The sequence below is a fragment of the Erinaceus europaeus genome, chromosome 10 (assembly GCF_950295315.1).
Source record: "Erinaceus europaeus chromosome 10, mEriEur2.1, whole genome shotgun sequence".
NCBI classification, from domain to species: domain Eukaryota; kingdom Metazoa; phylum Chordata; class Mammalia; order Eulipotyphla; family Erinaceidae; genus Erinaceus; species Erinaceus europaeus.
Window position 1 is genome coordinate 109,171,739 of NC_080171.1, and position 20,405 is coordinate 109,192,143.

A 20,405-nucleotide genomic window follows, 5' to 3' on the forward strand; every position below is an offset into this window, starting at 1 on the left:
AGTGCAGCGGGTTAAGCACAGGTGGCGCAAAGCACAAGGACCGGCATAAGGATCCCGGTTCGAACCCCGGCTCCCCACCTGCAGGGAAGTCGCTTCACAAGTGGTGAAGCAGGTCTGCAGGTGTCTATCTTTCTCTCCTCCTCTCTGTCTTCCCCTCCTCTCTCCATTTCTCTCTGTCCTATCCAACAACGATATCCAACAACGACAACAACAATAATAACTATAACAATAAAACAACAAGGGCAACAAAAGGGAATAAATAAAATAAATATTAAAAAAAAAGAATTTGCTCCCTACTGCTCCCGGAACAAAGACAAAAATAAGCACACACATCCCCAACACCTTGCAATTCAGTTGCATAGGTTTTTGCTTTTTAATTGTAATAGGCTATGTCCCATTCCATCTGAACATTTACTAACTGCCAGTGTTCCTACTCTTGTCATCTTTCAGATCTAGGTTTAAGTCACTGTCTTTCCAGACTTCTTAATGAAGATCCCTTTGCTTTAGGCTTCTTGGGAAGTCTGGAGCCTTTCCATGAGGGCACTTTTTCTGTCTCTACCTAGATAGTAAGATTCATGAATAAACGGAGCTAATACCTTCCAGTATGTAATGCCGAGAGTGTAATAAGTGCTCAATATGTAGTTGCTGAATGGCTAAATGAATATACAGGCTTCAAAGACAAGTAGCCGGAGTTAAAAGCGGACTGTCACTAGAAATCACAAGTAACCGTTGTGACCCACCAGCACCTGAGGTCCGCGGACCCTGCAGGAGTCACTCCCTTTCTCGGTAGCTCCGCCCACTAGTCCCAGCCCCGCCCTGTTGACTCCTGGGGGAGGGGCATAGAGGTTGCGTGACGTGACAGCAGCCCGTCGCTGATTGGACTTCCGGGGATGCCGGCTAGGAAAAGGGGCGTGTCCGCGCGCGCTGATTGGTCGTCAGAAAGCTGCTGGGCAGGCAGGCGGCTGCGGGCGGCGGCGCGGGGGCGGGTACCGGGAGGGACTGGACCGGGCTGGGTTAGGAAGGGCTGCGGCTGCGGGCAGGATGGGTCCTCGCCGCCGGCTTCGCTGAGACTCGCTCGCGTGGGCTGCCCGCTGCGGGCCCGCAGTGGCCGCGGCAGCATGAAGGGCGCTCTGGGGAGTCCCGTGGCCGCGGCCGCCGCAGGGGCTGCGATGCAGGAGAGTTTCGGCTGCGTCGTGGCCAACCGCTTCCATCAGCTGCTGGACGACGAGTCGGACCCGTTCGACATCCTGCGCGAGGCTGAACGCCGGCGCCAGCAGCAGCTGCAGCGCAAGAGACGCGACGAGGCTGCTGCGGCGGCGGCCGGGGCCGGGGCGGGCAGCCGGGGCGGCAGGAGCCCTGCGGGGGCCTCGGGACACAGGCCCGGCGGCGGCGGCGGCCGGAGGGAGTCCCAGAAAGAGCGCAAGAGCCTCCCAGCCCCCGCGCAGCAGCCGGACAGCCCCGGGGGCGGCCCGCAAACACCCGGTACGGGAGCGCCCCTGGGTGGACGCGGTGGGCGGGAGAGGCCGGAGCCTGGGGGCGCGGACGGAGGTCCCCTTGCTAGAGCCGACCCCGGGGAGACGGGGGTCAGCCTTGCTCGGGCGAGTTGGTGTCTGAGTGGGGGGGGATGGTGTCCGGTCACACCTGTTTTGACCCGCCCACTCTTTGGAGGGGGGTGGGAGCGAGGGGTTGGGGTGGGGGGCTCTCAAAATCGTGAACCTTTTCAAGTTGGACGGAGCTGGGGAATGCTGTCGATCGCTCCATCTAGTGCCCGCCGGGCATCTCTTCTCCATAACTCTTGCCCGTGTTTGCAAAAATTCAGATTAGAGAGCAATTAAAAAAAAAAAAAGAGGATGGAAAAGAGAAAGATGAGCAGTGAGCCCCGGGAGTGTGCAGCCGTCGCGGGGGTTGGGGGAGGCCCGGGTGACTGCGGGGGCGGCTGTGACGTCAGGGTCGCGAGCGGAATGCGGGGGGTGCGGGGGTGGGCGCGGGGTCCCCGGTGCCTTCCCCCACCCCCGACTGTAGCTCCCAGCGGTCGGCCGGTCAACACCCTATGCTCCTGCAGGCATAGGGTGTTGATAGCATGCCTAACTTGTCATTAACTTAGACTGCTTTAAGAAATGCTTTAATTTTTTTTAAACCTTTGGAAGTAGAATTATTGATGTTTTAAGTTCCCTCTTTAGCCTTAAAGGCCAGTGCAGAGGTTGGTGTAACCTACTGCCTGTGGCCAGGGAGGGAAGGTGCTTGAGCTGTCATGTCTGCACCTGAACTGCATCAGCGGCGGAGTCAGCAAGGCTTCACCTGTCTCGGCTATTTTCCCAAGTAAGGCAGTGAATGGCCTTCAGGTTTGCCGATGCGGAGCGTTAAAAGTAAGATTCTGTTACTTGTAGCCAGTGCTTGGCATTGTGCTCAACTTGGCTTCACTGCTGTGTGTGTGTGTGTGTGTGTGTGTGTGTGTGTGTGTGTGTGTGTGTGTGTTCGATAGAAATTGTATTTTCAGCCCAGAGAGAGCAACTCTTGATTTAAGTAATTGTACTTTGATTAATGTAACTAGGTGTTTATTTTTACTAAAAGTTCAGTCTAGCAAGATCACGAGAATCAGAAGACCAAATCAGCGAAGATGCTGCAAATCATTCCAAGTGTTACTGGTAGGCAAGTAAATATGAGACAACTCAAACAGTGGGATTGAGATACCATGTACAGGTTTTGTTATATATTTTCCATTAAACCTGTTTTGATAAATGTTAATAATGAGAAACCATTTAGTGCTTTGTTAGTATACTGCTTTTTCACGTCATCATTATTTAAGTATTTATTTTAATTACTATTATTTAGATAGAGACAGATCACAGCACTGAAGCTTCCTTCAGTATAGTGAGCGCCAGACTTGAACCTGGGTTGTGAGCTATTCCAAGTGAGCTATTTCACTGGCCCAAGCTTAAAACTGTTTAAAAAATAAAACGAAATGTATTTTGTTATACAGATTTTTAATTAATTTGAAAAAAATTTTATTAAAAGAGATGTATGGCTCAATTCGAGCATAGAGGACTGAACTTTCAAACTCTGAATTTTCAAGCATTCAAGTTGTGCTCTAACAGACTAAGTAAGCTATTTTCCCTCTCCCCTCCCCACAAATTTCAGTCAATTCAGAAATATATAAATTAAAAGGAAAATCTCATTATCTTACTGCCAACCCACTAGAGCCATTAATAATTCTTCTTTTTTTATTTGAATGATATAAACTGTTGTAACTTGTTTTTTTCATGTAGTGCTGTAATCCAGTATGTCTTTTTCTTCCAGTCGCATATCTAGGTGATAGAGTTTTTGAGATTTTTAGTTAACTTTATAGTATTTGTTGTTTTACAAGCAAAGAGCTCATTAATTCCTATTGATGTGGTTAATGCTCTAAATCTAGCAGTAGTGGATGTTAAAGAGCTGCTTTTTCAAGGGTTTATAATCCTGATTGATGTGGACTATACTTTTGTAACACTCAAAAAATTAATTCAGTTGGTGCATTATTGCTGGGCTAGCATGGGGGTGCCTCTTCCTGGGCGCCTACTCTCTGGGTTGGAGAGAACTCGACTGGAGCCAGCCTGGGCTGCTACTCACTCAGCGAAGCAGGAGAGAGATGACTCATGAACCAAGCTCGTGGTGGGGCAATGCAATATCTCCATTGATCAGAGAGCCACAGCTTTTAAAAGACAGACCCGGAAGTGGCAAGTCGGAAATGGCTAGGAAAAGGGTGGAGAAAGGCAAAAGGTGCTGGGAAGGTAGGAATTTCCTTAGCAACTGTTGCTACGGTTTTAACTGGTAGGGTTAATAATATAACCCTGCAGGCAGGGAGGGTCTTGAGGGTAGAAAGAAGATAGATCAAAGGAATGGAATGGGTGGGGATCTTTCAGGCAAAACATTGATTATGTAGATAGGCCATAGTATCAGGAATGCACGGTGTTTTGTGAGGCTCCTCATAATTTCCCGATGTATTATAAGTGAATGCTTAGTATAGGCAAACTAAGTCAAAACATGTTTTGCACATAATGGAAACATTTATTAATCTCAAAAGATGTGGAGAACATAAGATTTCCCTGTAAGAAGTGGCTATTTTTAAATATATATATTTTCACTATTTTTATGATGTCTATAAATCCTTAGATGGACCTAGCTCAATAAATTTTTCTTGAAGTCCTCGGAGGCTCTTTCAGTTTTGCTTTTTGTAACCTTCCAGTGCTTTTTTTGAGTCCAAGTGCAACTTGACTTTGTCCTTTCTTTTATTTGACAAGACAGAGGAATTTAGGGAGATATGGAGCAAGGAAGAAAGACATTTGCAGGGAGGAGGGTAGATAGCATAATGGTTATGCAAAGAGTCTTTCATGCCCGAGGCTTCAAAGCCCCAGGTTCAGTCCCCCACACCATCATAAGCCAGAGCTGAACTGTGCTCTAGTAAAAAAAAAAAAAAGAGAGAGAGAGAGACAGAGGCAGGGAGAGAGGGTGGAGAAGAGAGAGGGAGAGAAGGAGATGGAGGGAGGGAAGGAGGGAGGGGGAGAGAGAGAGAGAGAAGAAAGACAAAAGACACTTGCAGCTCTACTTGACCAGTTGTAAAGTTTCTGCCCAGCAGGTAGGCTTGAACCTAGGTCCTTATGCATGGTGATGTGTATGCTCCATCTGGGTGTGCCACCGCCCACCCCCCTCACCGTGAATTTTACTGGATACTCTGTGTCCCTTTGTATGAGCTGGGGTTTAAGTCAGTGATTAGACTGTATGTGCCAGCATGAGAAGGACTAGTGGTTATTACTGGTTTCAGCTAGTCATCTAGCACAGAACACAAACTAGGTTTAGTTGCAGTCTTGATCTTCCAGTACTAAATTATGAGGGTAATCTGGATCCCAGTTGTCTTTTTGGAGGGCTTTGAAGGGAGAAGAAAATGTTTACAGCTAGTTATCCTAGTAAATAGTCTATCATATTTAGTGGTTTTAAATTTATAGACAAACTTTGGAAGACAGAGTGCACACTTTACCCAGATTTATCCTCTGGCACTAAATGAGAGCACCATGCAAACGGTAAAGCAGACAGTCAGGTGAGCAGACAGGTGGGTGGTTTGTTTTCCCTTCTCTCTTGCTTTTTTCTCCTTTTCTGCTTCTCTCTGTTATTTATTGAAAAGGTGAAAATAAAAGTCTGGAAACTGAAACCGCACAGATACAAAGCCCTGCAAAGACCTGGCAGCAACAAAAGAAAGGTGAATTACAGATTTTATTGATGAAGTTTAAAAAATGACCTTGAGGGAGCTGGGCAGTAGTGCAGCGGATTAAGTGCACATGTCTTGAAGCGCAAGGATCCCAGTTGGAATCCCCGGCTCCCCACCTGCAGGGGAGTCGCTTCACAGGCAGTGAAGCAGGTCTGCAGGTGTCTTTCTCTCCCCCTCTCTGTCTTCCTCTCCTCTCGACTTTCCTCTGTCCTATCCAACAACAACAGCAATAATAACAAAAACAACAATAAACAACAAGGCCAACAAAAGGGAAAAACTAGCCTCCAGGAGCAGTGGATTTGTAGTGCAGGCACTGAGCCCCAGTGATAACCCTGGAGGCAATAAATAAATAAATAAATAAATAAATAACTTGCAGTAGAAGGAAGGTGGGGATTCTCTCCTAATTCTATAGCTAGTGGAAATATGAGTTGCTTTTTTTTTTTTTAATTTTTACTTAAACATTGCAAGTGAGGGTCCTGGAAATAGCTTGTTCAGTAGAACACAAATGCCTTATCTAGCTTGAGGGCCCAGATTCAAGCCCTGGCAACTCTGAGGAGCTTCACACCACCAGGGGAAGCTCTATGGATGAGGGAGAAATGCTAAGGTGCCTCTCTTTCCTCTGTCTCTACATCTCTATGTAAAAAGATAGAAAGATAATTTGGACTGGGAGTGGTAGATTTGCTCATGTATGAGATCCTGGCATAGCAGAAGTATGATTATGTATATAAGTATATGTATATATACTTGGCAGGTTATAAATAGAATACTTGATGCTGTATTAAAATTTCTTTTACACTAGGGAAAAATATTGCTACTTTGAAAATCTTTGCTGAAGACATATCAGTCAACTATTAGATAATTAACTTTCACAGTAGGGTTATGCATCAACTACTGCTTTCAGATTCAGTCACTACTTGTAATGAATGTGGCCTTGAGTCTGACATTCTGTCTTTTTCTGCAATAAAAGTATAGTGTTGTTTTCATGATAACATCCTTCATGTATCCTACATGTCGAGTTCAAATTATAACCTTAGTATACCATGCAAATTGGATTTAGACATATCCAGTGAATTTGAAATGATGGAAACCTTTTAAATTAAATATATTACAAAGGATAGGCTGGAAAGATAGCATAATGGTTCTACAAATGACTTTCATGCCTGAGCTTCTGAGGTCTTGGCTTCAATACTCAGCACTACCATAAGCCAGATTTGAGCAGTACTCTGGTGTCTAATTAAATAACATTACATAGGTAAATATACAACATATTTATATTATATACAACATATTGTCTGCTTGTTATACATAATAAATATACAAAGGAAAAATACACAGATGTTTTGGAACATTATTTGACAAGGTCTTCACAAATCATTTACCAAATATCAGATACCTTAAAAACAGATTTTGCTTAAATTCCTTTAAAGTACTAAACTAGAAGGGGGTAGAGCAAGTTCCAAGGAGAGAGGAAACGATTAGAATGGTCTAAGCATTCACACCCCAGTCTTTGCTGAATGCTGGCCTCTTTGGTTGCTCTCTTTGGTGTGTAAGAGGTCCATTCTTTAAGTATCTTCCATTTTTTTGGGTGGAATTGATCTACCCTGTTTTGATAAACTCTTTTCATAAAGCTGATTTTTTTCCCCCCGAGTAAATATATGCATTATATATGTTTGTCACACAGTCATTGTGTGACACTTTAAATTCTCATCTAGTTGGTCTAATTTATTTAGTACTTTGTAGGATATAATGGGAAATATGATTATAAATAAAGGCTTTATTAAAAAATTGTTAACTGAGGGAGTCGGGCAGTAGCGCAGTGGGTGAAGCACAGGTGGTGTGAAGCACAAGGACCGGCGTAAGGATCCCAGTTCGAGCCCCCGGCTCCCCACCTGCAGGGGAGTCGCTTCACAAGTGGTGAAGCAGGTCTGCAGGTGTCTGTCTTTCTCTCCCCCTCTCTGTCTTCTCCTCCTCTCTCCATTTCTCTGTCCTATCCAACAACAATGACATTAATAACTGTAACGGGCAACGAAAGGGAAAATAAATAAAAATTAAAAAAATCTTTAAAAAAATTTTTGTTGACTGAGTATTAGTTACATGATCAAGTCTTCTGAGACTTTTTCAAAATTTATGAATTTTCCAGTGACACCCATGTCTAGAAAACTGAAATTCACGTTCAACTTTCCCCTTTGACTCTTTTGCTGATAGGTCAGAAACGGACTCCCAGAAGAGGGGAGCACCAAGGATGGAACGATAACTGGGGGACAGAAGTGGCGCTTGATAGAGCAGAGCGGAGATCCCACAGGGAATACCGACCCTATGAGACTGAGAGGCAGGTGGAATTCACACCCGAGAAATTTACAGATGAAAAGTACGTATGGGGGGTCGGGCGGTAGCGCAGCGGGTTAAGCGCACATGGCGCAAAGTGCAAGGACTGGAGGAAGGATCCCAGTTCAAGCTCCCAGCTCCTTACCTGCAGGGAGGGGGTCACTTCACAAGTGGTGAAGCAGGTCTGCAGGTGTCTGTCTCTCCCCCCCTCTACTCCCCTCCTTGCTTGATTTCTCTCTGTCCTATCCAATAACAATAAAGTCAACAACAATGACTTTAATAAAAAGGGCAACTGAAAATGGGGAAAAAAATGCCTTCCAGGAGCAGTGGGTTCAGTGGTGCAGGCACGGAGCTCCAGTGATAACCCTGGAGGCAAAAAGAAAAGTACCTATGTGTTGTTAAAAATTCGGCGGCTCTTGCTGGGCCGGGTTAGCTTCACGACGGGTAACAGAGACGTGGAGACAATGGCTGGGCAGGGAAGCTGTATTTCTTTATTCAGGAACAACGATTCATAAACTAAGACAAACTAATCACCAAACAGAACTCTGCTGTCTCTTTGCGGTGGCGCAAGCACTCTCTCTAACTCTGCAGCTCAGGAACCCTGGAACTCTCTTACTCTGCAACTCTCCAACTCTGGAACTCTCTCTTACTCTGTAACTCTCGAACTCTGAAACTCTGAAACTCTGGCACTTTGGAACCCTCTCTCGGGATTCCTAGGGGCGGGGCCAAGCGGGCCCGGGAAAACTAACTGGATTGATCTAATTCTCTTGGCGGGGGAGAACTAGAACCCAATGTAAAGCATACAACAATTCCCCCTTTTCTTTTAACTAAATGGCTACACCTATGGCACGGGGTAGTTAGCATAATGGTTATGAAAAGAGACTCTTGTGCCTGAGGCTCTGAAGTCTCGGTTCAGTCCCCCACACCACTATGAACCAGAGCTGAGCAGTGGTCTTGTGAAAAAAAAAAAAAAAATTAAGTATGAGAGTCTTCCTCCAGAAACGTTTTGGTATCACAAGGTTTTCTGAGAACTACTGGCCCCTTTAGTTTTTCTGTAGTGCCAGTCCTAGGAATATTTTACTAAGGTAGTAAATCTTATAACTTTAGGTGACATGTGTAGGATCTTCCATTGACCTTAAGTCTGATTTCATGATAATATTGTATAATTAAAGCATATTATTTATTGAAAATTATTAGATACTAGTGAAAAAAAAAAACACCTGCAAGTGGTACTGGTTTTCTTTTGAAGTTTAGGTTTCATGTTTTTGATTTAGCACTGCTAATTTAGACTACAAATGAATGGAAGTCTATAATCTCGTGGTCAGGATAAAAGGCTACCAGAAGTAAATAGGAAAAAAAACTGTGACGGTGTGTGACTTTAGTTTCTGACTCACAGGTCTTTTCTAGACAGTCCTCTGACCAGGAAGATGGTCTAGATCTGGTTGCTGCAATCTGACACCACTCCTTCGTGATATAGCAGCCTGGGGGCTGTGTGTACTTGCCTGTACACAGGTAGCAACTCTTTGTATCTTGTGCTTTGCACTAACAAAAACAATGCTTTTCACCCAAAGTTTTTGTTCAGTTATTAAACCTACATAGCACTAAGTTTAAACAGGAGCAATTTCCAAATAACATTTCAAGGAAAATAAACAAAAGACTTTAAAGGAAGGCTGACGTTAGTATACCATTCAGTGCCTGGCAATCCATTATTGCCGGAGTTGTTTGCTTATTGTTTTTCTAGAGCACTGCTCAGCTCTGGCTGTTGCGTTCATTTTCAAAATATCAATCACTGGGAAAGATTACAATTAAAGGAGAAAGGAGGGAGTCAGGCATTAATGCAGTGGTTAAGCGTACGTGGCACAAAGCACAAGGACCAGCGTAAGGATCCTGGTTCGAGCCTGGGTCTGGGGGGTTAATCCTGGGACCTCTTGCATGCAGCTCTGTGCCATCTCTTTGGTTTTGTTGTCACAGTTTTATGCTTCTTGACTATTTGGGATCCTGGCTACAACAATTAATCAACTGGTTTTAAAACTCTACTTGGAGTTCATTCAAACAAAAAGCCCAGCAGAGGCTACTCTGCTGAGCTGGTGGTGGTCTGCAGGTCTATTCCCTAGGAGGCATATAGCCAGAATATCCAAGTATACTTGTCAGCATGTTGAAAGGTCAAAGAAAGGCTTAATTCAGAGCCTTCTCCTCCTAATCCTCCCCCTCCTCTTTTTAAAATTAAAAAAAAATTTTTACCAGAGCACTGCTCCACTCTGGTTTATGGTGGTACAGAGGATTGAACATGGGGATTTGGAGCCTCAGGCATGAGAGTCTCTTTGCACAACCATTATGCTATCTACCACAGCCACCCATCCATCCATCCTTTTTCATGGTTGCTTCACATTTTCTTAGTAATGGCCATAGTCTCTTTATTTACAAACTATCTCTGAATCAGAACTACTTATTTTTGGCAGCATTTTTTTCCCCCTACTTAAAGGATTGGTTATATGGAAATAAGGAAATTATAGCTCAAAAGCCTCCCTGTATTACCACTTGTTTTTACTAGCAAAACTGAGTCTTTAAAAAAGCTTCGAGCCACCAGCTCCCCACCTGCAAGGAAGTCACAAGGTCACAGGCAGTGAAGCAGGTCTGCAGGTGTCTTATCTTTCTGTCTCCCTCTCTGTCTTCCCCTTCTCTCTCCATTTCTCTCTGTCCTATCCAACAATGACGACAACAAAACTACAACAAAAAAACAGCAAGGGCAACAAAAGGGAATAAATAAATAAATCTTTAAAAAAAAAAAAAGCATCAGAGAGGGCCAGCCTGGTTAAATGCACACAGTACAGTGCACAAGCACCCAGCTTCCAGCCTCTGGTCCCCACCTGTAGGGGTAAAGCTTCTCAAGTGGTGAAGCAATGCAGCAGGTATCTCTCTGTCTCCCACCCTCTCTATCTTCCTCCCCTCTTAAGTTCTGTCTCTATCCAATAATAAATAAATAAATAAAAAAGAATCAGATGAGGGAGCTGAGAGATAACTCACCCTGTGGTGAGATACACACATTACCTTGTGTGAGGACCCCAGTTTGAGCCCTCAGTACCCTATAGGGAACATCACACACAGCAGCTTCACCAAAGGTGGTATAGTGTGTCTCTACTTTCCCTGTCTTTCTGAAGTTAAAAGAAAACGTTAAAAGAAAAAGTCCATTGGAAGTGGTAGAGCCATGCAGGCACCTACTCAATAAAAGGATAATCTAGTTCTTTATATGTTAACAGGAAAATGTATTTGCTAGGTGCAATCACTTACGTATACAGGGGTAGGAATAGGCTGCGAGCTGAGATTATGAAGGAACTTCTTTAAAAAGATTTTTAGATTTTCAGAAAAGTTTTAAAAAAGAATTACATGGAGTCTTTTCATATGCGCTTATCCTGACCTCCTAAATGTTAGCATTTTACCACCTTTACTCTTTCATCCTTTCCCAAACCCTCTTTCCCTCAGACCCATCCTTCTCTCTCCCTCTACATCTTTTTTTTTTCTTTTTCATTTGAGAGTTTGGAAGTACCCCTCTCTCCTTAAATATGTAAATAAATGTATTCCTACAATCGTGGAGAGTTATCAAATTCAATAGCATTGATATACTATTCAGTGCTATTGAATAGTCGGGCGGTAGCGCAGTGGGTTAAGCGCATGTGGCACAAAGCGTAAGGACCGAGGTAAGGATCCCGGTTTGAGCCCCCTGCTCTCCACCTGCAGGGGAGTCGCTTCACAGGCGGTGAAGCAGGTCTGCAGATCTCTCTCTTTCTCTCTGTCTCCCCCTCCTCTCTCCATTTCTCTCTGTCCTATCCAACAATAATGACATCAATAACAACAACAATAATAATTACAACAATAAAACAAGGGCAAAAAAGGGAAATAAATATTTTTAAAAACCCAAAAAAACTAAAAACATTGATATACTATTGTCTAATTCTTTAAGTAGTCAAAAAATCACTCACACTTCACCAGTTGTGATACACAATTGTCTGATTTTTTTTTTTTTTCAAAAAGTGTGTGTGTGGTGTGTAGGTGTGTTTTGTGTCTTATTTATTTATTTTAACCAGAGCACTGTTCAGCTCTGGCTTATGGTGGTACGGGGATTGAACCTGGGACTCTGGAGCCTCAGTCATGAGAGTCTGTTTGCATAACCATTATGCTATCTACCCTCCTTCCTATTGTCTAATTCTTTAAGTAATCAACAAACTACTCACATGTCAACTCACTACTCACCAGTTGTACTTTTGGGCTGTATTATCACCTATTGTTTGGGTGTACTACCATGCAGTTGTCACAGTGTTAAGAGTTTTTTTTTTTTTTTTTGACTTACAAGTAATGCCCAATCAGCTGTTTTCTAGAGAATTTCCTCAATGAAATTCTAAAAGTGAGAATCCCAGTTAAGGTCATGAGGCAGTGGTGGTTCCTAGTTGGGTGTCATTTATCCAGATCTCTCCCCAGTTGGATTTTCGATGCAGGTTGAGTGGGTGGTACATACAATAAAAACTTGCGCAAGACTTGGAGCAAGGGTTGGGGAAGAAGCTGTTGACACATACTGACAAATGACTACCCTAGTGACCTAACAACTTGCTCTGTCACTAAGAATCTGAAGAGTTTAGGACCAAGGAGATGGCTCAGTGGTAGGACACGTGTGAAGTCCAGAGTTTGATCCCCAGCATTTCACAGAAACAAGAAAGGCAAACTGAATAGCGTTTTATAATTGACAGAGCTGTGCTGTGTTCTTTCTCTCTTCCACAAGTCCTGCACTCTGTTGTTGAGTCACCATCTCAGTCTCTAAGTAAAGCATAAAGTGTACTTCTCTTCAAAAATATATTTCTTAGAACTTCCCTTAGACTTAGCTATAATTGTGATCTGGGAGGTGGCGCAGTGGATAAGGCTTTGGACTCTCAAGCATGAAGTCCCAAATTCAATCCCCGGCAGCACATGTACCAGAGTGATGTCTGGTTCTTTCTCTCTCTCCTGTCATTTCTCATGAATAAATAAAACTTAAAAAAAAAAGACTTCGCTATAACTAAGTCTGATTTTTTTTTTTTTTTTTTTGCTTATTTTTGATGAAGTGTTACCACTTCCCTGTTCTTTCTTCTTCTAGCGTTTGCCCTTCTTCCGTAGCCAGTCAACAGGTCAGGTTGAAAGCTGTCAGGAGCTGCTTGTTGCTGGCTTTGAAAGTGACTGGGATCCATGTGGATTCAGTCGGCTAGGAAGGATCGTCAGTTTCCCCAATGAATGGGTACTCACGGGATGCACCACGAGAAGGTCGATCCAATGCAACCCCCCTGTTCTTTGATATCTAGCTATGCTCATTAAAATGACAGGATTTTGGTGCTCTTAAGAGAGTTTTCAGTTCTCTGATTTCATGGATGAAGAAACAAAAAGACCTGGAGTTGTGGCAGTGTTGCTGTGGTCACAGCCATTTGGCAGGGATCTTTAGCTCACTGAGGCAGAACACACACTTTCACATGGAAGCAATGTCATAATGGTGCTGGGGCGGCTTTTAGTGTAACTCAGTGCAAAGCAAGCCACATTGCTTGTTGCATCTAGTCTTAAGAGATGCCATTTTTAATGTAGTAAAGTCTTTTTTGTAGGTTTCAGATAATGAACTTAAGTGAACTCTGACAGTGTTGACTTAGAAGAAAACTAGTCTGTCTCTGAGTATGTTTGGACCCTTTGTTTTTGATTTGTTTTCTGCAGTTTACTGCCAGAAATTTAAAGTCAGTTCTAGTTTGAAAGAACTCAGTTTAGTTCTGTTTTCCTCCTCATAAAAAGCATAGGAAAAATTGTAGTAAAAGATACTTAACACAAAATTTAGCGTTTTAACGAACCACTTTTTAAAAAAAAATTTTTATTGGGGCATTAATGTTTTACACTCGACAGTAAATACAGTAGTTTGTACATTCATAACATCTTCCAGTTTTCATCATTAGATTACAGATAGAGAAGTATGCTTGGCTCAGATGTTGTTTTTTTTCCCTTATATGTCTCACAGTTTCCAAAATGGAGTTCAGATTACTCACTATTCAACTTGTAGGACAAAAAAAAAGGGATGTTTTGTTGTAAGAATGGCGTATCTTTTTTTTTTTAATTTTATTGTCTTTATTTATTGGATAGAGACAGCCAGAAATCAAGAGGGAAGGGGGAGATAGGGAGAGAGACAGAGAGACACCTGCAGCACTTCTCCCTGCAGGTGGAGACCTGGCGCTTGAACCCATCTACATGTGTGTTGTAACATGTGTGTTGTAACATGCGTGTGTGTGTGCTCAACCAGTGCACCACCACCCGACCCCTAATGTGACATTTTAACTCGGAAAAGTAAATTGCAATAGACTTCTCCTGAGGCTTCCAGTCCTAATGGTACTAGATTTCATTGAGTTTTTTTTTTCCTTTGTGCTTTAAAAAAGCCTTAACTTGGGAGTCGGGCGGTAGCGCAGCGGGTTAAGCGCATGTGGCACAAAGCACAAGGACCGGCATAAGGATCCTGGTTCAAGCCCCCGCCTCCCCACCTGCAGGGGAGTCGCTCCACAGGCGGTGAAGCAGGTCTGCAGGTGTCTATCTTTCTCTCCCTCTCTCTGTCTTCCCCTCCTCTCTCCATTTCTCTCTGTCCTATCCAACAACAACGACAACAATAATAACTACACCAATAAAACAACAAGGGCAACAAAAGGGAATAAATAAATACTAAAAAATATTAAAAAAAACAAAAACAAAGGCAACAACAACAAAAAAGCCTTAACTTAAAAAGTGAGTTTATCTTAGTAAACTAAGGTTTAATTATGAAAAAGATGATGTCGCTTCTCATAGGAGCTTGAGTCTAGTAGAAGAAAGGCAAGTCTTCATCAAAAAATGGTCTCAGTAGAAAAGGGATATAAGGCGAAGTGGGTGGTCAGAATTAGATGCAGCAGATGGATTGATGATTGGTTGAGGTCATGACGTAGGCATTCTTACACAGCAAGTTGGGGTCCGAGGAGGAATACAAAGGCGTAACTAATTCTGCATCCAGAAATGAGGCCACCAGATGAGAGAGAAAAGGTTTCAAAACATTTGCATAGAGACAAAAAGCAAGGATACAGGAAATAAAAGATCAGACACACCCAAATACACTTAACAACAGAGGGGTATCTAGAAAAGAGACATCTATGTAGTGAGTGCTGAGAATAGTGCTGTGAAAAAAGGTGAGGTGTTCAACTTGTCCCTTTATATGATCTGGAAGCAGCTGTTTGGAGAAATGGAATTGAATGGCTGAGAGGAAAGGGAATATTTTTTGAATTTTGTATCACATTCCAAAGAAATATATTTTTAAAGAAAAGCAGAAGAATCAGAGGAAAAATTATTGGTGCACAGTATCAAATGATGAGTGAGGTCTCAAGACAAAGACAGACACTTTGGAATTTAGCAACAAAGAGGATGCCTTCCACTGTTGGAAGTTTTTTTTGTTTTTTTTTTTAAATCTTTATTTGTTGGATAGAGACAGTCAGAACTTGAGAGGGAAGGGGGTAACAGAGAGGGAGAGAGACAGAGAGACACCTGTAGCACTGCTTTACCACTTGTGAAGCTTTTCCCCCTGCAGGTAGGGACCAGGGGCTCGAACCTGGGTCCTTGCACACTGTAACATGTGCGTTCAACCAGGTGCGCCACCACCTGGCCCCTCTGTTGTTGGAAGTTTTAAGTGGAGTGATGGGGTAGAAGATTGGCCATCTTGGGTCAATGCTGTGAACCCGAAATAGCACTAATTGTATATTTGGAGAGGGAGATTTAGGAAACGGAGTGATTTGAAATTTAACCAATTTTTTTTTTCTTTAGAAAACACTCTGAACTATTTAGTAGTAGAATGTGAATTCTGACCCTTAGTGTTTATCTAACCTCATAAATGATGAAACTAAATCCACAGGGTATGTGTGTCTCACATAATGTATATTTCACATTACATATCACTCGTAATACATACATATATATGTGTGTGTGCACATAAACAACACACATGGGGAGGGGGTGATAGAGCATAGAGAAGACGTGCCCACACCCTGTTTCTCTAAGCTATATAACCTTGACTAAGTTCATCTATGAGCAGTATTGTATAATACAGATTTATTTGTGAGAATTAAGTTACTCTATATAAAGTGCTCAGTACAAAGCCAAGGTTGTGCTTAGTAAAATATACTCAGTAAAAAATGAACTATGGGGAGTCAGGTGGTGGCACAGTGTTAGTTTAAGCGCACATGGTGCAAAGTGCAAGGATAGGCAGAAGGATCCTGGTTTGAGCACCCAGCTCCCCACCTGCAGGGGAGTTGCTTCACAAGCGGTGAAGCAGGTCTACAGGTGTCTGTGTTTCTCTCCCCCTCTCTGTCTTCCCCTCCTCTCTCCATTTCTCTCTGTCCTATCCAACAACAATGACATGAATAACCCCAACAATGTTAAACAAGGGCAACAAAAGGGAAAATAAATATTTAAAAAAATTAACTATGTATTTGTTACTAAGATAACATTCTTTGCCATAATGTCCTTCTGGATTCCCCCCCCCCAAAAAAAAAAAACATCATAATCCTTAAGTTCCATTGACCACTTTTTTATTCTATCCATCTCTTCTAGACCAGTTGACAGGTTTGATCGAGACAGACCGCCAAGAGGACGTGGTGGCCCAAGAGGGGCCACGCGAAGCAGAGGCAGAGGTGGTCCTGGAAACAGAGCATTTGATGGCTTTGACCAAAGAGGGAAACGAGAATTGGAAAGATATGGTGGGATTGATAGAATGTAAGTTACAGTGTCAGTATTTTTACTTTAAGATCAATATTTTATTTTGAGTTGACTTTCTGTTAACTGCTGTTTTTGTTGAGGGAAGTGGTCCCTGGACAGTTTTTGCCATTAACATTTCTTATTTGGAGGCTGACTGGAGGCCACCTTCCAGTTTTAAGTGAATATGCTTTTCTTTTTCTAGGACAATCAGAACTGATGACAACATGGGTGGATGTGGAGTTCGCACATGGGGAGTGGGCAAAGATACCAGGTATTGTGCTAGTGTATGCTCTCCATAAACCTCCAATTAAGTGGAAATCCCTGGATCTCTGTCTGCTTTCCTATTATGTCTTAACAGGGCTGGGTGGAGGCGAACCTAGTTGACTATACAGGTTACAATGCACAAGGACCCAAGTTTGAGCCCCCAGCCCCCACCTACAGGGGGACAGCTTTGAGTGGTGAAGCAGTATTGCAGGTGTCTCTCTTCCTCTCTATTTCCCCCCCTTCCTTCTTGATTTCTGTCTCTAGCCAATAAATAAAGATAATGAAAAGGGACCAAGCTGTGGCACACCTGGTTCAGCACACACATTACAGTGTGCAAGGACCCGGGATCAAGCCCCTGGTCCCCACCTGCAGGGGGAAAGCTTCACAAGTGGTGAAGCAGGGCTGCAGGTGTCTCTGTCTCTTTCCCTTTTTCTCTCTCCCTCTCTCAATTTCTGTCTCTATGCAATAAAAAAGATTAAAATAAATAAAGATAATAATAAAAGTATGTCTCATGGTTATGTTCGCTATGTATCTAAACAAGTGTGCCCATAATTAGAGAATGATTTTAGGTTTTTATTTAGTAACATATCTTTTTTAAACAGGCCTACTATGTTCAAACTAGATTTGAGATCTCTTAAAATTCTGATACAGCCAAACAGATTTCTGATAGATGACAGTGTATTTGCCGAGGCCCTCTGGCACTGCACATTTACATATAACTCAAGAAGCCCTTTTAAATTACTGTATGTGCTATATGCTATTTTTGTCATCTTTCAAAGTTGTTTTATGGATTATAGCTTGGTTTTATCAAATCAAAATTAAAACACAGGTTTATCACTAGGGCTCAATTTCAACAATCTGAATCCACTGTTCCCAGTGACCTTTCCTTCCTTGTTTTTCTTTTTTTTTTAATTTTTGTTATCTTTATTGTATAGAGACAGAGAAATTGAGAGGGCAGAGAGAGCTATGAAGAGAAACACCTACAGTACTGCTTCACCATATGCAAAGCTTTCCACCTACAGGTGGGGGGTACTAGGGGTTTGAACTCAGGTCCTTTCGTACTTAGAACATGTGCCCTCAACCAGGTGTGTCACCACCCGGCCCCTTCCTTTCCCCCCCCTATTTCTTTTGATAGGATAGAGAGAAATTAGGGTGGGGGATAGAGAGGGAAAGATAGACAGCTGCAGACCTGCTTCGCTGCTTGTGGAGCGACTCCCCTGCAGGTGGGAATTGGGTTCAAACCCAGGTCTTTGCACACGGTAAAGTGTGTGCTCAGATGTATGCACAGCCGCCTGGCTCCATGGAGGATGTTTTCATAAAGAGAAAATAGGAATTCACTTCAATTTTTTAAAAAATATTTTTATTATGGATTGATGGTTTACAGTAAACAATAAATGCAGTTGTTGGTACATGTGCACAATTTCTCAGTTTTCTGCAAGACATGAGTGTTTCTGAACATGGGTGTTGGCAGGTCGATCCATACTCCCAGCCTGCCTCAGTCTTTCCCTAGTGAGGCGGGGCTCTGGGGAAGCGGAGCTCCAGGAAACATTGGTTCTTTCATCTGCCCAGGGAAGTCTGGTTGGCGTCATGGTAGCATCTGGATCCTGGTGGCTGAAAAAGCATTAAAATATAAAGCAGAAAAATTGTTTAATCACCAAGAGCCTAAAGGCAAGAATATTGTAGATGAGATTTGGGGAGTCTCCATTTAGGAAAAAGTTAGTAGGTCCATTTTAGGTATATCTCAAGGGGTACATGACTTTACTAGTTTTTGCCTGAGCCTGATCCTAACATGCAGGTGGACCCAAGGTATTGTCTGGAGAGATGGTGTCTGGGTTGGAAAAAGGACTAGAAAGCTGGATCAGGGAAGAGAGTAGCTCCCAAATATGGGAAAAGTCTATAAATATTGTGAACTGTAAACCCCATTGATTTGCTCTGGGGCCCATATTCATCACAGAAACCTGTGTAACCTCTGCATCCCTGTAGGTCTGAGTTCGCATTCTATGGTCACAGCTAGGAATAAGCTGCACTTGTTTCAGGACCCATCTTCCTTGAGTAGTAGAATATGTTGCCCAACCTCCCTTCGGAGAATGGGACAGTCCCTACTATTGTTGATCCAAATTGAGGGCTAGGTCCTATAGAGGCCCACAGAGGGGCCTATTATGTTGTTCCTGATGGTGATGACCACTGACAGAGGAGAAAGGGATCTGTTAGAGGTCCAGGCCCATCATGTCTTTGTGGGAATCCCAGGACTCCCTGACTAGGGTCCCAGGTGATGGGGTGGCCTGGTAATGACTAGACAGTCATTAAAGTATGCCAGTCTCTTGCCCTTATCCAGCTTCTGTAGTCCATACTTTGTCTGACAAGGTTAGCTTTGGAGTGATTGAGGGAAGTGAAATAGGAAGGAGGTGAGGAGCATATCAAGATCTAAGTAGAAACTATTTGATTAGGTACTTTGTGGTGTCTTCTTTTAGGTCTTTCTACTTGCTTGCTCCATTTATTGACTCACTACAAACTATTGTGCACTTTTGTTTTAAGGTATAAATTTTCCCCTAACTTATGGATACATGTGTACATATGCCCTACCTTGTGGGCCCTGGTCTATATCTAGGTTTTGGGGCTTTATAAGGAAGTCTGGTAGACATTCTAACCCCATACCTAGGTCCTCCTCCTCCATTGCACACCAGGACCTGAAAGCCCCGTTATTCACCCCCCACCTCGAGTTCTTTACTTTGGTGCAGTACACCAAATCCAGTCCATGTTCTCCGTTTTCTGCAAGATATTCTAACTCCCCCCCCAGGTCCTCCCCTTCTGTTGTCCACCAGGACCTGAGATCACCCCCCCCCCCCAACTCTCCTTAGTTCGTTGCTTTGGAGCAATATACCAAACCCATGTTCTCCTTTGTATTTTTCCCTTCTGTTCTTATTTTTCAACTTCTGTGAGATCTTCCCATATTCATCCTTCTATTTGCATCTCTCACTTAACATGATTCCTTCAAGTTCCATCCAAGGTGAGGTGATGGTGAATTCATCATTCTTAATAGCTGAGTAGTATTCCATTGTGTATATAGACCACAACTGTCTCAGCCACTCATCTGTTGTTGGACACTTAGGTTGCTTCCAGGTTTTGGCTATTGCAAATTGTGCTGCTATGAACAATGGTATAAACAGATTTTTTAATAGATATTTTTAGTTTCCTAGGAACTATATCAAAAATTGAAAAAAATAAATAAAAATTGAAAAAAAATATATCCTGTTATTACAGTTCTGTATACCTTCTGGAAAAATCATTTATAAAGCTTCTTCTTGAACTGAGGGTGGAAAAGTGCTAGGTTCTGTAAAACCCAAAGTATAAAGTATTTCTAGTGACTATATTTAAATGAACTAATAAGGGCATTTTTTTGAAGTGAAATAGGTACAGGTCCTGGAAATAGTACAGGTCCTGGAAAAGGATGACAGAGGACCTAGTGGAGGTTGTATGTGAAAACTGAGAAATGTGCATGTACAAACTATTGTATTTACTGACAACTATAAAACATTAATCCCCCAATAAAGAAGTTAAAAAAGAAAAAAAAGAAATTTCTTTTTCTGGGACCTTAGCATTTTTGAAAGTAATGTTTAAATTTTCTAGCATAGTTATCACCAACTGGTTTATAATCCTACACACTCATTTTTTGTGGACTATTTCATTTTTCTTAACATTTCCTATTATTGTTTTGGCATAATCTAATCAATAGTAAGTCACTTAACATGTAAAGTTAAGTATTTTCTGACCCCGATTTATACGTAGAGTTCTATAGGATAGTAAGTTTTGAATAACAGGT

At 42.6% G+C, this 20,405-nt stretch overlaps 1 protein-coding gene and 1 long non-coding RNA gene across 6 annotated transcripts in view; one reads left to right on the top strand and one right to left on the bottom strand.

Annotated features, from left to right (window-relative positions):
• LOC132540935 (uncharacterized) overlaps positions 1 to 20,405 on the bottom strand; it is a 148,371-nt gene that overhangs the window by 122,148 nt on the left and 5,818 nt on the right. The gene's annotated exons all lie outside the window — the stretch shown is intronic.
• The window catches only part of HABP4 (hyaluronan binding protein 4), a 39,342-nt gene continuing 19,909 nt past the window's right edge, over positions 973 to 20,405 (top strand). For 2 of the 5 annotated variants that reach the window (XM_060200496.1, XM_060200497.1), the window contains exons 1-4: positions 973 to 1,482; positions 7,445 to 7,607; positions 16,178 to 16,339; positions 16,524 to 16,592. In XM_060200496.1, coding sequence (XP_060056479.1) covers positions 1,119 to 1,482; positions 7,445 to 7,607; positions 16,178 to 16,339; positions 16,524 to 16,592 — 758 coding nt within the window. In that variant the 5' untranslated portion in view covers positions 973 to 1,118. The remainder of the gene's footprint in view (positions 1,483 to 7,444; positions 7,608 to 16,177; positions 16,340 to 16,523; positions 16,593 to 20,405) is intronic. The other 3 variants (XM_060200498.1, XM_060200499.1, XM_007539878.3) reach the window with 3 other exon arrangements.